The sequence below is a fragment of the Esox lucius genome, chromosome 1 (assembly GCF_011004845.1).
Source record: "Esox lucius isolate fEsoLuc1 chromosome 1, fEsoLuc1.pri, whole genome shotgun sequence".
NCBI lineage: Eukaryota > Metazoa > Chordata > Actinopteri > Esociformes > Esocidae > Esox > Esox lucius.
The window spans coordinates 28598085-28613853 of NC_047569.1; the positions used below are offsets into that span (position 1 = coordinate 28598085).

The 15769-nt window shown below is 45.1% G+C and overlaps 1 protein-coding gene across 2 annotated transcripts in view; it reads left to right on the top strand.

Moving 5' to 3' along the window:
• The first annotated feature begins 1305 nt into the window (after positions 1–1305).
• sik3 (SIK family kinase 3) overlaps positions 1306–15769 on the top strand; it is a 31436-nt gene continuing 16972 nt past the window's right edge. For both annotated transcript variants that reach the window (XM_029119479.2, XM_020048729.3), the window contains exons 1-9: positions 1306–1641; positions 8941–9057; positions 9298–9361; positions 10396–10557; positions 10684–10808; positions 11916–12039; positions 12175–12293; positions 12447–12557; positions 12692–12826. In XM_029119479.2, the coding sequence (XP_028975312.2) occupies positions 1351–1641; positions 8941–9057; positions 9298–9361; positions 10396–10557; positions 10684–10808; positions 11916–12039; positions 12175–12293; positions 12447–12557; positions 12692–12826 (1248 nt within the window). In that variant the 5' untranslated portion in view covers positions 1306–1350. The remainder of the gene's footprint in view (positions 1642–8940; positions 9058–9297; positions 9362–10395; positions 10558–10683; positions 10809–11915; positions 12040–12174; positions 12294–12446; positions 12558–12691; positions 12827–15769) is intronic.

Consider the following 15769-nt stretch of genomic DNA (forward strand, 5'->3'; position numbering starts at 1 on the left):
TTAATTAATGGAAGATGTGAATTTAGACCTTCAGGAGTAAGGCTGGGAAGGAATGTTTTTTATTTTCATTATTGCTTCAGTTCCCTTTTCCATACAATAGCTTGCATGAAGGATCAGCTGACATGCGGAAAACCCTACATAGATACTATGGATGGTCCATAGTAGGAAAATGTGATTTCTGGTGTAGGGATTGGCTTTGGGGTAAAAGCAGTAGTGTAGTTGGACACTGTTGTTGGCCGATTGGAACTGACTAACAGTCAGTCTTCCAATTCATCCCAAAGATGTATGATACGGTTGAGGTCAGGGGTTTGTGCAGGCCATTCAAAGCATAGGTGGGTATAGCCTTTTCTTTGTTTAAAATGCCACATACAAAAATAATAGCCCTGTCCAGATGTTTTTCTAAAGCCTTTAAATTACCTTCCACCCTTTTATGTGTTATTTACATTAGAAGATTATGCATTGTCTTGATTTATTTATAGATATAGAGGAGATATAGAGCCAATATTGAGGAGACTTGACAAGACCATCATGTATTTTAAACATAAATGCACCTAATATATTTTAAAATATTTCATTGTTTTATGTACTTTATGAATATTATTTAAATACATTTCAGTTTTATTTAAATATATTGCAATATATTATACTTTTGCACATGGGAACTTACAATTTTGAATAGTGTTAGAATTGTGATTAATTGCAGCTTTAGGTATTATGGATTAAGTTTAGGTTTTAAGACTAGGTCAAGTTTAGGAATAAAATGTAGGTTATTGAGGCCATGTTCAGGGTTAGGGAACATTAATTTATGGGTTTCCAGTATTGAAAAACAAACGTTTATGTGTGTTTGTGTGTGTGGTGTTTAGTAGAAAAATAACATAATAGAGTGTAGTGGAAAAAACAAGATATAACATTTTCCATAACAGATGTTTCCATCCACAAAGGAAACATCTGATCTAGAGGATGAGCGATATATTGCAGGCAATAAATGACCAGTATCTTCAGGGCCAATACCAATTAATTGAGATCGAGTGGTTCAATCTAGTCAAATATATGACCATATATGACATATGCATGACACTCGAAAAACATGCAGAACCGTACATGAAACACACACATCAGATCAGCATCTAGGACCATCAACTCACACCACTATGATAATGCGCAGTTCCGTTTCCAAGGCAACCACAATACGTTTCTGTGGATGAAGTCATTGACGCTGATAGTTGCTATAGTTACAACCTAGAGAGGGCGCTGCGGAGGAGCTGTCTACGTAATATGACGCAGGACGGGGGCGTGCCCGCGCTGCGCGCTGCGCAAGGCTGCTTGTTGTTCCCGCAGAGAGGCGAGAAGATGGCGGCTGTGTCAAGCGGAGGTGCAGCGGGGTCCGCTGTGGCCGGGATTACGCACTCTACCCGACCGGCCCACGCAGGCATGGGCCCCCAGAACCGATCACAGCCATCCTCCGGGATCAGCCACTCCAATCGACCTATCCCAACCGCTGGGTGCATCACCAATCCCGGCCATCCCTCGGCCAGCAGGCCCCCCCCAGCCCGAGTGGGCTACTATGAAATCGAGCGGACCATCGGCAAGGGAAATTTCGCCGTTGTTAAATTAGCAACACACATCATCACAAAAGCGAAGGTACGATTAATAATAAAAGCATTTTGAAGATGATCAATTGCATGTTGTCATCGCTTTGTACTCATTTGACTGTAGACGCTGTCACTTATCCCCAGACTGAAGTCAGATTGGGCCTTCGGGCTTGGGAGCGAGTACAGCGGCCAGCCCGCTTTTGGTTGCAGTGCTCAGTGCGGGGGTGTAAACATGGGCTATCGTACGACAAACCGTTTGAATAGTACAGTTTTTCATTTGATAGAATTAGTTGTTATCATTTTACAAGGACAGCGAGGGTGACTTGTCAACGCAGAGGACGGAGAAAAGAGTACTGTACAGTACGCTGGGATGAAAGAGGAGGGGGGGATTCGAGCGCAACATTAGTTAGCTGGTTAGCTGGCTGGCTCTCATAAGTTATAGCTTGCTAACTACCTGGTTAGGTAAGATGCTATGTTTTGTTTTGGGTTATATTAACCAACTATTTTGTCATTATGTACAACATAGTTAGAATCGCAAGAATCACGCGATCGATGTCATCTCTAACATTAGCTTTTCCACGTAACATTATAATTAGCAAACAACCATAATTATTGAGATTTAAAAGTTAGCTAATGTTCCTAGCTAGCTAACTGAAACAAGCAGGTTGACAGTCTCTAAACATTGCTGGCTGGCCCCGATAAATGCCAACGTATTTTCAGCTGAGCATTTTGGGATGTGTCTTTTTTCATTTTTCGCATGGTGATTTAATATATTTTTGGGGTATGGTTGTATTGAAGGGCTTATGTGGTATTTCCATTTGGTTATAGGCCTAGACTATTGGAAAATGTGCTGCTTCAGATATCTCAGCCTATTGATATTCCTTTCAGTCTGCGTATGGTTTTGCATAGTGTGGGTGTCTGTAGAAAAATGCATTGCTGGCATTGGCACTGGAGACTACATACCTTGTTTGTCAATATTGAAACAAAACCCTGTAATCTTCCAGTCCCAGTTTTACCTACATAACATTCTGAGCGTTGAGCCCATAGCATTGCCAGTTGGCACATCATTTTAATACACATTTGCACTTAACTAAAATTTCCACTCAGATTTCATATTTTCCCCTAGGTAGTTTATTAAGAAACGTTTTTATTTTCTTCTATCAATGACAACCTGTGTGTCCGTGTAGAGCAGCCAAACCAATGAACTCATTTTTCTTGCCATGTTTTTAAGCCTTTGCATATGCCATTAAGCTGACAGATCTCCTACCACTAAGACTGGCGATCTGTAACACTAATGGAACAGAGCTGAGGCCAGACTTGTCAGATGTGGAGAAACAGAAGGCTACCTGTAATGACGTCACAACACAATGGGCATGTGATTCTGACCCTGTGTTTACATGCAAACATCCTTGTCTTGCACCAAGTACAACCTGCTTCCTGCCATGCAAATGTTTGAGTTGAATGGCAGCGGTCTGAATCCACGTGTTTGTCTGTGTCACAGGTTATCGTTTGCATGTATGTTGGGGAATACATCATGTGAATAAGGAGTTTTGTGCTGCATTCTTGCTGTTAAGTTTGTGTGTGTATAAGAGAGAGGGAACACGTCATTGCTTCAGTGTGTGCTGTTTGATGGAGGCTGACTTTTTCCTGTAGACCAACAAACATGTTTTCAGAAACACATTAGGCTATAAGCTTCCATTAGGCTTCAGTGTTGTTTGGAAGCTGCAGGCCTATTCACTTCATGTGGTTTGCTATAAATACATGTTTGTTTGGCGTGTGGCTTGATTGAACTATATTATGTCGTGAATGTGTGGTTTAAATTATAAGCCCTCTTTGAACGGTGGTGAATGGTTGGTTATCCGATAATAATTAAATGATTTGGCTATTTTATGTGGGACCAATGCTGGGAATGGTCAGATATGTATTTATAATGTAGGGCTTTTATTTTTTATTTTTTTGGAACCCTGGAGGGGCTATTTGGCTTTGTCATGCAGTGTACCACACTTGGAAAGCCCGCACCAGTAGAAATCCACTTTTCGACCTGAATGACACTGTCCAGTGCTAATCCTTCATGTTATACAACGGTTTATGTCAATAGGTTATGATTTTAATCAAAGTATCTCATGTGGCAAATCTGAGAGGTTCACCTCAAATTTCTCCAGGTTGATGCTCTCTCTTGTTCCATGAGGTAATGTGAATGTTATTGCAAGCCAACTTTTTGTTTCAGGGCTGGGTTTTATTTAAAAATAACCACCGACCAGCATGGCATTGTTTATTCATCAAAAACACCTGCTTCTTTTCATCGTGGGTAGCAACCAACAGACTAACAGTTTTTTGCCATGGCCTTCTTGCCATGCAATGGAGGCATATTAAATAGTGGGTGCAAACCTATGTTTTCCACCTCCCTGTTGTTTTTGCCAACACGTTCATTATCTGTTGGACAATGTTTGAAGGTGAAACCAAAACGAAAAATGTCAGATCTAGGACAGAATTATGTTGAAATAGTGTTGGGAAAACCCACTGATGAGCGCCTTAAAACTGTGGTGTGTTCTTTCTCCCTTTTGTTGCAGTTCACCGCCAACAAGGTTCATGTTGTATGTGCAGTTCCAAAAGGAATTAGGCAATGTTTCTCAAAGTGGATGCCAACCATATGAAATCAGTGTTTTAGTGCCTTCTAACTAATAAAACCCAAGATTATAAATGCTTATGTCTATGAAATTCAAAGTCCACGAAAGGGCATGTTATGCACTTGAAGAGCAACCTTTTTTTTTTTTCTTTCCAAGAGCAGTTGTGTTATAATGTAACAGTGTTTTTCATGCTGGGGTTCCATGTAGCTCAGTTGGGAGAGCACCAGCAGCCCGTGCAGTGCCAGGGTAGGTTTGAGTCCCATCTGAGAACTGTATGAGAAAGTGTAAAAATGTATTCACTCCCTACTTTAAAGTTGCTCTGGAAAAGAGCATCTGCTAAATTACTTGGATATTAAGGTTCCTTTACAACATCAGCTTAATTTCCTCTGAATTAAATCCTCATGATATCCCCCTAGCAGGCAGCCTATGTGGATGTGAGGCCCCCCCCCCCCACACACACACACACACACACAGAATATTTGGACAGATCTTCCTATTCCACACCTTCTCTGAGGCATCAGACATGGATAGTCAGCGGTGTGAAGGAGACAAGTTGTAGCTCAGACCGGAGGAGGGTAATTGTGTTGCCGTGTTACAGAGACTGAGGCCGGCGTCACAGTGTAGGGAAAGGGGACGGTTAGAGAGCTGCTACCTCCGGGCTAGACATCACCTGACCTGCCGAGGAGGGACAAGGTCAACACACACACACACACACGTGTGTTTCCAAGCCTACGGTCTAGCTACCTTCCTCCCCCTTCTTATCAGATGAAGGGGCACCTCCTCTTGGCTCCTCTAGAGTCAGACAGGTATGGTTAAGGAGCAGCTGGCGTGTTCTGGCTTGTCTGCGGTGTGCCGTGCTGTCCACGTCACAGTGTCTATCCAGACTGCAGCTTCCCTCCTTTGTCTTCTCCTGAGCTTGCAGCCCTAATGACATCGTGGCCACCCTATTGTCCCCAGCTTCCAGATGTCTCCTCGGTTCTCCCTCCTCCCTGTGGCTGTTCCCCAGGTAATAGAGGAGAACGTGTTAGGAATTTGTAAATCTTGGATTTGCGTTCAGGGGGAGAAGCAGCACGAGCAGACGACGTTAAGTAACAGGCCTGCGCTTTCTGATTTTGTCTATGACCTGATGAATTGTGCTGTTAGTTCATGCCAGTGAATCTGCACGGCCATCTTCTTTCATCTTTACACAGATCTTATAGTTGGTGTGTTCTCTATTAACCCCAAATTTTTTCTGAGCCCGGGTCTCGTTAGTTCTAGTCCTTACCTCGTGTCTGAGTATGCTTTTATGTAGTGACTCAGCTACATTATGTACAACAGGCTATATGTTCAGTTGATTTAGTTAAACGTCGGGCCTTTACGTGAACAATGACAGAATTGGTTCTACCGTCTCTTCTAAACGTAACCTTCGACATGTTGCAGGGAGTCTCCATAATGGAAACTTAGTAGTTCTATGACCTGTACTGACCAAATGGCTTGGTGTTCACTGGCCCAGATTGGTTTTATTGCACTGTGAACACTGTTTCATCATCTATATTCAGCGTCCTGACTTGGCCCCACGTCGTTGTCAATTTGCCGGTCCGCCCCCCCCCCCCCCAGTCACTTTGCAACACCCACGGCGGAATGCGTCTTTCACAGAGATGCGCACACTGGAGTCACTTGACGTCGATGTGTTGTTAACGTCACGCTGCTAGGGAAAGGGTCATTTTTTTTTGGAGTCTTTTCGGTATCCATAGAGACCATGGCCCAGTGTTAGCTTGAGGTGGAAGGTATGGAGAGTTGACGCATGAAGGTATGCTGCCAGAACGCTCCACTCTCATTGGCTGATCCCACGGTCCAGTGATAAATCTGCCTGTCCAGAGGAAAAACCCCACACGTATCATCTGTTTAGAAATGAGGATACTGTACCTCATTATACGGTGAGTTTAGGCTCCACGTACTGGCCTGTGTGACTAACAGTAATGGACATTCAGTAATGGACAATGGCTACATCCTGGTTATACAAACTACTGGAACACCAGCCCCGCTTGTTAACCGCAAGGACTGGAACTTTTGAAAGCCGTCCGGTTCCAACCCTGAATGATGATTGTCTAAAAGCTGTGCTATATGACACTGTATACCATGGGTCTGACATTCTCATTACCGCTACAACTGTGGTAGTGACACGTTGATTATGGTCATCACGTAGACGTTCAGTTTATCTTACGCTTCACAACTCGTCTCTACTTCGTTGGCTTTCGTTGTCGCCCCGTTCCTCTCGGCTGTCCGTTTAGGTTGCCTCGTTGGTGAACAAGAGCTAGGCTGTTCACGGTTAAGAATGCATGCGGTTATGTACACCTGCATGAGTAGATCGACGCTCGGAGACAAACTACAGGAAGACGCCGGAATATCTAAACCATATTCTGCTGAGTCACACACACATGCAGAGAGACAGATCAGCCATGTTCCCTCTACCAGTCAGTGTGAGGAGTCTGTTTTCTGATGTTGAAGGGCAGTGTGACTGTCCGTTGGTAGCTCATACGACGCCGCCCCCCCCGTCCCTGCCGCCCCCCCTCAGGTCAATGTCTGACTCACCCAGGCCTGTCTTGCTCAGTGGAACTTTCACCTTATTGGGGAGTTCTCCGTTATCGTGACAGAGCGTTGAGTTGTTGAGCAACCCCCTAAGGGTTCCCCCAGGAACGTGGATGTTAATGCTACAGGGGCTACGTTCCGTGGCAGAACATTCTACCGATTGAAATTCCGTTGTTTATTTGTGCGTGGTGCTGAACGTGTCCCTGGGCCCGTCCGTGGGGCCAAGCCGTGGTGGTACTAACTGGCAGTCTGACTGCTGCAGTATAGACCACACTTTGATCGTCCTCATTTCACCTGGCTGAGATTGTGTCTTTGTTCCTGTGTCTTTTAAACATGCACTCACCTGTCAGGCTTGCTGATAACCCATGTATAACATTGTGTGGGGCTAAGCCTCTGTTTTACTAGGTCAATACGTAAGGCTAGTATTAATTCCATGCACTGCTGACAGTCATAAGCTGTTATATAAAACGGTGTCATTCGTTTATGGAAATTGAAAGATCCTCCTGTCTGCATTCCTACAGATTTTTAATTGTCAGGATCACTTTGTTTGGAACGCCTCGCCCCGGCAGAAGCGGACTGGTTTGCTCATGTTGTAGACTGAACCGCTCTGTCTCTCCTGTGCGTTTCACGAAGCCCGCCTACCACGGCTTGGTTGCCGAGTGTCAGCGGTCAACAGCCTTGTGATCGCCGGGGCTATGTGACACTTCAGCTTAACGGAGTCTCTGTGTCCATGTCTTTCAATGGAAAATTCCAGAGGAATGCCGGACGGACAAGTGGCCCTGATGGGAGTGGATTACTGTAACGGCACACTAGAGTACAGCCACTGGTTCCCGCTAGCACTGACCGTTGAGTGTTTGAGGAAATGTTGGTGTGTCCGTCCTTGGAAGCGCGTGTTTGTGTGTGAGCACAGCTCGTTGGGCTTGCGAGGTGATGTTCAACCCGACTAACAGTTGGTTTTACAGGCCAGCGTGGGACACTCGTACCTGTTTTCCTGTTTGAGAACTCACAACGCCTTATGACCTTCCCGGTTCACCTGGGCCTTTCTGTTTGTTACTTTGTGTGTCTGTTCCAGATGTTGGTCCTCGTGTCCACCATTGATGAAGAAGAGCGATTTACATCCATACAGCTGGATGATTGCCCGTGCCAATTATAGCCCGATGAAGCCTGAAATACCACTGCGAGACCACACACACACACGCATAGCCATACTGAGAAAGATCCCCCCCCCCCCCTCGCCAACATACACAGGGTTTCAATTCCCGAACACCATGTGCTCCACTCTCTCCTGTGCACCCTCTTCCTTTTCCTGTCCGTCAGCCGGATGTGTGTGTGTGTGTGTGTGTGTGTGTGTGAGTGAAATGGACTCGTGACTGGCTCACTGATGGGCCCATTCTATTATCTTAGCCAAGCAAAGACAGGAAGAGTAGCATTAGAAAAAAATTAGAACTCACATAACCCTGCACTCGCAAGGTGTGGGTGAGAGTGAAAATTTGAAACTCAGTTCCTGGTGAGGCGTGGCTCTAGATTTTTGCTCCTCCCCTTGTACTTTATTGATCAATTGCAGTAATTAATTCGTTAGGCTAAGACAGCTTTGACTCAAATGGACATCACAGTGGCCGGCAAGACACATGGCGCTTAACGAATGGAAGTCGATACCCTGACGGTCTCTAGTGCAGTTAAGTAACACGCTGTCCTCCTACCCCCCCCCCCCCCCCATCTCAAGGTCTTACCAGTAACTGCAATGTAGCTAGTTCTAATCCCTGAATTGGCAAGGTGAACTCTTTCGTTCTGCCCCTGAGCAAGGCGGTTATCCCTAACCGGTCCCCAGGTCATGTCGCTGATGTAGATAAGGATGTGTTTACAGTCACCTGCTTAAATACCAGTTGAAACAAACAAAAAAGGTTGCTCAACACTGCGATTGTCCCCGGCCAGCGTCAGGGTTTTTTGGGGTCTGCTCGGCCGTGGTCGGGCTTGTGTTTCTACGTCTCGGCATCCCAGCGCTCCATAATCCTTCCAGCTCTCCTTTGACCCCTGACTCTGACCTCCTGTTGACGAGTCGAGGGGCTCAAGCATGTGTTTGGTTTGCTGAGTCATTGGGGTTCTTGTGCTTAATGACACGCTCTTTGATTTTTTTTGTGTGCGTTTTTTTTCAGGTGGCAATCAAAATAGTGGACAAGACTCAGCTGGACGATGAGAACCTGAAAAAGATCTTCAGGGAGGTGCAGATAATGAAGATGCTGAGGCACCCACACATCATCCGCCTCTACCAGGTCAGGAGGACGTCAGCTCTGGGCCCAAGTGGCTCTTTAAGTATCGATCTAGGAACCGTTCTGGGATTCCCTCCCTCCACAATCCTAACATCCATAAACAGTGTGGAAGGAGAAAATCGGACTCTAGCTCAGTCTCTGGCATCTACACCGGTTTCACACATCTGATGCTGTGTGTTCAGTAATGTTGACTGCAGCTGTGATATTGCAAATGTCTGATTGCCTGTCTGTGTCTGTCTTCAGGTGATGGAGACTGAGAGAATGATCTATCTAGTGACAGAGTATGCCAGTGGCGGAGAGATTTTTGGTATGTTTTACTTCATTTTAAATAAGCGTATGTCTTGGTTTCTCCTCCTTTTTTTTATGTTACATTTTTCTCCCCTATTTCATTGTATCCAATTTGGGATTCAGTCCTTGTCTTCTGATGCACATCTGAGGCCTTTCCGGTTCTTATCACAGTGTTCACTTAACCAGACAGTCTAGTGTGGAATCCATATGGGCCAGAGGGTAAGCTCTCTCTGGTCTTTTACCTTGATTGAGCTCACAGTTGTCCAAGTGGAGGCAAGCCAACAATGTTTAATTTGTCAATGCCCCTGCCAATTGGACCATCTTCTGTGGAACCCCTGGACTAATCCGAAAGTAGGATTTGAACCCTGGTCCCGCAGTGATGCAGCTAACTGTGAAGCAGTTCTGTTTCGAGGCGGGCTAGTGGGGTTTTCGAGGCGGGCTAGTGGGGTTTTCGAGGCGGGCTAGTGGGGTTTTCGAGGCGGGCTAGTGGGGTTTTCGAGGTGGGCTAGTGGGGTTTTCGAGGCGGGCTAGTGGGGTTTTCGAGGCGGGCTAGTGGGGTTTTCGAGGCGGGCTAGTGGTGAGCTTGTGGCATTTTGAGGCGAACTTGTGGCATTTCAATGTAAACTATTCTGTTTTTGTATGCTTGCATTTCATTTGATCTCCACCTTCATCCAATCTCTTAATTAATTTTTATTTTGCATCTGATCAGTAACTGAAAGGTTGAAAAAATCCCCATGCCGACAAGATGAAAAATCTGTTGTTTTGTCCTTGAGCGAGACCGTAAACTATTATTGCTCTTCAGAGTCCATTGTGGCAGCTGCCGGCTGATCTCCAGTTTGGCGGGGGTCTGGTTAAAAGAAGAAATTTTCGTTGTCCCTTGTGTTTTAAAATAATGTAATCCTTAATCCATCTTTGTGAAACACTCTGACTAATGGCTGATCTGGTAGTCCATGATCCTGGTTCTTGTGTCAGTGGTGAATAGTCCATGATCCTGGTTCTTGTGTCAGTGGTGAATAGAATTTCAACTTTGACGTCTTGTCCGTCTATGTTCAGACCACCTGGTGGCTCATGGCAGGATGGCAGAGAAGGACGCACGGCGGAAGTTCAAGCAGATCGTGGCGGCCGTCCACTTCTGCCACTGTCGTAACATCGTTCACAGAGACCTAAAGGCTGAGAACCTGCTGCTGGACCACAACCTCAACATCAAGATTGCAGGTATGTGTGGCTGGGTGTGAGTGTGGTGGAACCAATCACAAAATATCGGATAACCTTTCCTCGTTCCTCTGTGTCTGTCTTCTGTCCTCTTCTCTCCTCCCCTCTGACCTCCCTTTTTCGTGTTAGACTTTGGCTTCAGCAACCTGTTCTCCCGAGGCCAGCTGCTGAAGACCTGGTGTGGGAGTCCTCCCTATGCAGCCCCAGAGCTCTTTGAAGGGAAGGAGTACGATGGACCCAAAGTGGATATCTGGGTGAGTTAACCAGTCCTGGTCCTGGGATATTTTAAGTGGTTTGTAGACTATAGGGCAGTGGTCACAGGTGACCAGGAATGGTTAGCACAGGTGAATAAGAGGACTAACGCAGGACTATTCTACCTCAAAAACTTTTAAATACAAAACCTTTTTACTCTTTACTATGGATGCAAAGATCCGATACTGGCATTGGAATTTTGTCAAATATTGGCTAAAAATACAGGGTCAGGTATCAGAGTCTATGTAATGAGCAGATACCGCGAAACAGATTACTTTACATTTGAAACAGCCACTAGTAAAACTGGTAGTTGCAAACTTTGAAGGGGTCACAGAAGAGAAGATTTTGCCTGCTAACCCCAGCTTGCTAACCCCAGCTTGCTAACCCCAGCTTGCTAACCCCAGCTTGCTAACCCCAGCTTGCTAACCCCAGCTTGCTAACCCCAGCTTGCTAACCCCAGCTTGCTAACCCCAGCTTGCTAACCCCAGCTTGCTAACCCCAGCTTGCTAACCCCAGCTTGCTAACTTCAGGCTAATTTATAAAACATAACTTTTAACGTAGGATTTCTAATCTCAACATTTTAGTTCCATCAATTGATTAGGCCGATTGCCACAAATGCTTCACCCTACCTTTTGAACATAATTTAATGATGTTGTTCAAATTGTATAAGTTAGGCAATATTAAATATTGAGAATGTTGTTAATAAAAGGTTATATCACTTTTTGAAGTTGTAGCTATACTTTTGTACCAAAAATAAATGGGAACTTTGCCCAAAAACAATCCTGTTTGGAAGGCGGTTTCTTTAACCATGTCATTTATGTATCCTGTGCTGTGGCATTCTCATAGAGTATTGCCACTAGAGCAGGCTTTACTACTGGGTTACTGATAATATTCCTGGCCCACAGGACATTCGCCACTGGTTCACCTGTTTTATGTCCCTGGCATGGATCAAACACTCACCCCCAAACCCATGCTTTCAAATCCAGGCTTTTGTGTGTACATGCCCTAACTTTGATGAAAGAAAGGTTGGAGAATCTCTCCTCAGAGGGATTACTCATCTTTCTAATCCACCTTTTTCTCTCCCTTCCTCCCTCCATCTACATCTGTAGAGTTTGGGCGTAGTTCTGTATGTTCTGGTGTGTGGGGCTTTGCCGTTCGATGGCAGCACCCTACAAAACCTAAGGGCCCGGGTGCTGAGTGGGAAGTTCCGCATCCCCTTCTTCATGTCTACTGGTGAGACCCGATCACTAATACCTTTAAACCAGTGTATCGTCACACAGCTGTAGCAGACACATCATTTGGTCCTATTCATCAGAAATGTCAGTGCCTGTTCTAGAAAATATCAATGTGTGTCTGTGTGTGCAACAGACTGTGAGTACCTGATCCGACACATGTTGGTTCTGGAGCCTAGCCGACGCCTCTCCATGGAGCAGATCTGTAAAAACAAGTGGATGAAGCAGGGAGACCCGGACCCTGAGTTTGAGAGGGTGAGTTCTGCTGACCCTCAGGCTGCTTCTGGCCAGGGACTGTTGTTACCCGGCAGTTGTTGCTGTTGTTACCCGGCTGTCGTTACTCAACTTTTAATGGAGGTTATTCCATTGTTTCTTCGTCACTCTCTTTCTGTCTCTCCCGTCTGTCAGTTGATAGTGGAATGTGAGCAGGTGAAGTCTGACCGGGAGACGGAGATCATCAATGAGCAGGTGCTGATGGCCATGTCTGAGATGGGACTGGACCGTGAACGCACGCTCCAGGTGAAGCCGACGCACGCACGCCATAAAACCCATGTTTTAACTTGCGTTATAAAACATGTTTAAGTTTCAATGCTGTCGTGCTTCCTGTTGCCCTGGCTGACCTTTTGGCTGTCGTTCACCCCCCCCCCCCCCAGTCTTTACGCACCGATGAGTACGATCACTACAGCGCCATCTACAGCCTGCTCGCTGACCGCCTGAAGAAACACAAGACCCTGAGAGTGACCCCGCCCACACCACGCCCCATTGGTTACCCTCTCAACACTGTACAGGTAGCCTTCGCCACTGTCCATCTGATGATTTGAGAGAATTATTGGATGCTTGGATGGAATGGTTTAGTATTAGGTACATGTAATAAATGCAGTGTTGTTTGACCTTTAACCTGATGTGATCTTTAGCCTTGGTTGAGAGATATTTTTAATGTGGTTTGCCATCTCGGTGACAGCAGTGACATCCTGTTCAGTTTTACCACACGAGTTTAGTGGTTCCTCGTCATATGCAGATCAAAGCTATCCTCGGGTAAAGTCACTCAGCATGAAATCATAATGGAACAGAAAGCTGCTGAGAGGTGCTGGTAGTTGAGGAGGGTAACCGTTTTCATGCGTGTGCACCCTGCTTTCTACAAGATGTTGCCTCTAGACACTGTAAGTCGTCTGAGGACACGACACTCTGTTATGCACACTAAGCTAACGACACATTTAAAGGGACCGTTCATCCAAATAACAAATATGTGGCACAGTCCTTACCCTTTAAGCATCATATCCTGATTGTACAAAAGTATCTGGAATTGATTGTGAGATTCAGCAAAGGCCTCTGTAGCCTTTTTGAAACAATGCCAGGCAAACTAAATCAATCAATCAAATGTATTTATAAAGCCCTCAAAATTTAGGAAGAAACCTAGAGAGGAACCAGGCTCACAGGTGTGACCAGTCCTCTTCTGGCTTTGCCGGGTGAACATATTAAGAGTACAAATTGTAATAATTAATGAATGCATGTGGCCTGAGTCCAGAGTCTATTTAAACCTAGTCCAGATCAGAAGCATGACCAGATTGACAAAGACAGGGACACCACACTAAACCAAAGCATGTATTCCTGTCATACTTTGTCCTTCCACTGCCTAAAACAGGGCCTGTGCAACCCTGTGCCTGGAGATCTACTGTCCTCTAGGGTTTTCTCTTAAACCCCATTTGTGACGAACCTGTTTAAGCTTTTCATCCATTTAATGATAAGAATCGGGTGTGCTAAAATAGAGTTGGGGAGAGAACCTACAGGACCGTAGATCTCCAGGAACAGGGTTGGGTAGCCCTGGCCTAAAAGGACAAGACAGCAATGTACCATTTTATCATTTGGGTTTGACATTTTAGTAATTGGCCGGCAGTCTTACCCGAGTCGCTTACTGCAGCAACTGTATACCTCCCTATACCACATGTCCTTCAGTTCACAAGGACAGTACAAAGGATGACATTCATTACAGTGAACAATAATTGACCTATGTTTCTCAGCCCTGTTGAAAGATTCCGGTGGTTCACATTGCAGGGATCATATGTTTGATTCCCGTGACCACCAATACACAGTCGCAGTGGATTAAAGTGCCGGCTAAGTGGCTCATTTCCATCCGTCGCGGACACCTGCCAACCTGTATGCGGTGTGGCACGTACAAATCCAAGGTCGCCGCATTGTCACACTTAACACTGGTTGATTTTGACATGAGCCCAATGCCTTGGTTTCACATCCCCTCAGCACTCTATGTACCGGGTTAGCTGTTCTAAGGGTTCTGCTGCCAAGCAGCTGCACAGTGCATCTGAGTAGCCCATTACGCATGCAGCGCATGCTTTGATCTCTGCAATGGCGGTAGGTGTGAGCGTGCTGACTAGCAACGGAGCGGCGCAGCGCCTCAACAAGCTTCACCAAGCGGATGGAAACCGACCGGCTGAGGGTGAAAGCTGTTCCGCTAATGCTGTTTACTCGCTGAAAAGCCGTGCTAGGCTTTCAAAGAGTGTCTGGCCTATGTCAGTCAGTTTCTTGATCTTCCGATATGTTGTGTGTTAGGCTGATGTGATAGTGGCCTTGTTGTCAGTTTGCCACCTATGACGAGGCCCAGTGAATTAATAGCTAACCAGGTCTAATAGAAAACCTGACTAGGCAGCATTTGCCGGAACTTTGAAAAGAGGTACGAAGTGAGTAATTTTACACTGATGCATAAAAAAGTGATTTTGACCGGTTTTGCTTTGGGACTCAAATTTGACAATGACAATTGGGTAGCAGTCCTGTATTGTATGTAATGGATTGTATTGCAATGTATATTGTCTTATTGAATTGATCTCTTGCAAAACGAACTGTCTTGGTGGGCTATTTCGAAGTTTAATACATTTAAAATAAATAGATTATGGTTCTACTAGGACCTGACAGCCATTAACCATTAGTAAACAGGTTTTCATGAGTATACCCATTATACATTTTCAATTTAGGATGTCATTATAGTCTTGGCTTATTAAAAATAACATAGATGTGTATATATAGATACAGTGTGGAGAACAAGTATTTGATACACTGCCAATTTTGCAGGTTTTCCTACTTACAAAGCATGTTGAGGTCTGTCATTTTTATCATAGGTACACTTCAACTGTGGGAGACGGAATCTAAAACAAAAATCCAGAAAATCACATTGTATGATTTCTTTATGCATATATCACATCTTGAGTTCTGTTGCCAGGGGGGGAGGGGTCTCACAATATTGTGCACTAACAAAATTTGGGCTAGTTTTCAGGCATTTTGGGCTGGTTTTGAGCAGTCTGGAATTTTTTGCTTAACCTGGCAACAGTGCACTGTATGCATGTATAAAGAAGGCTTTCCTAGCTATGCATTAAAACCAGCATCCCAACCAGTGGAAACGTTGGGTTTGTTTTTCTGTTGTTTTTGTGGTCACTCAGAAATGGCAGATCCAACTATTATAGACCATCTCGCTCTGAACAAGCAATTTTACACCAATGATCCCTCATAATGAGCGAGATGGGCTAGCTAAATCAACATTGTCTGACATGAACAAGTTGGCTTAGCAACCTGTTCGTTGTTGACATGCTGGCTGTACATTTGGTTTTCCGCTACAGCGTTAGCTATGTTACTCAGCAACAATATTTAGCTGGCTTCATGAAACTGCTACTTACCAACAGTAATTTGCTAACTTTGGATTTGATGCATTGGTTCGCACAGTCCAT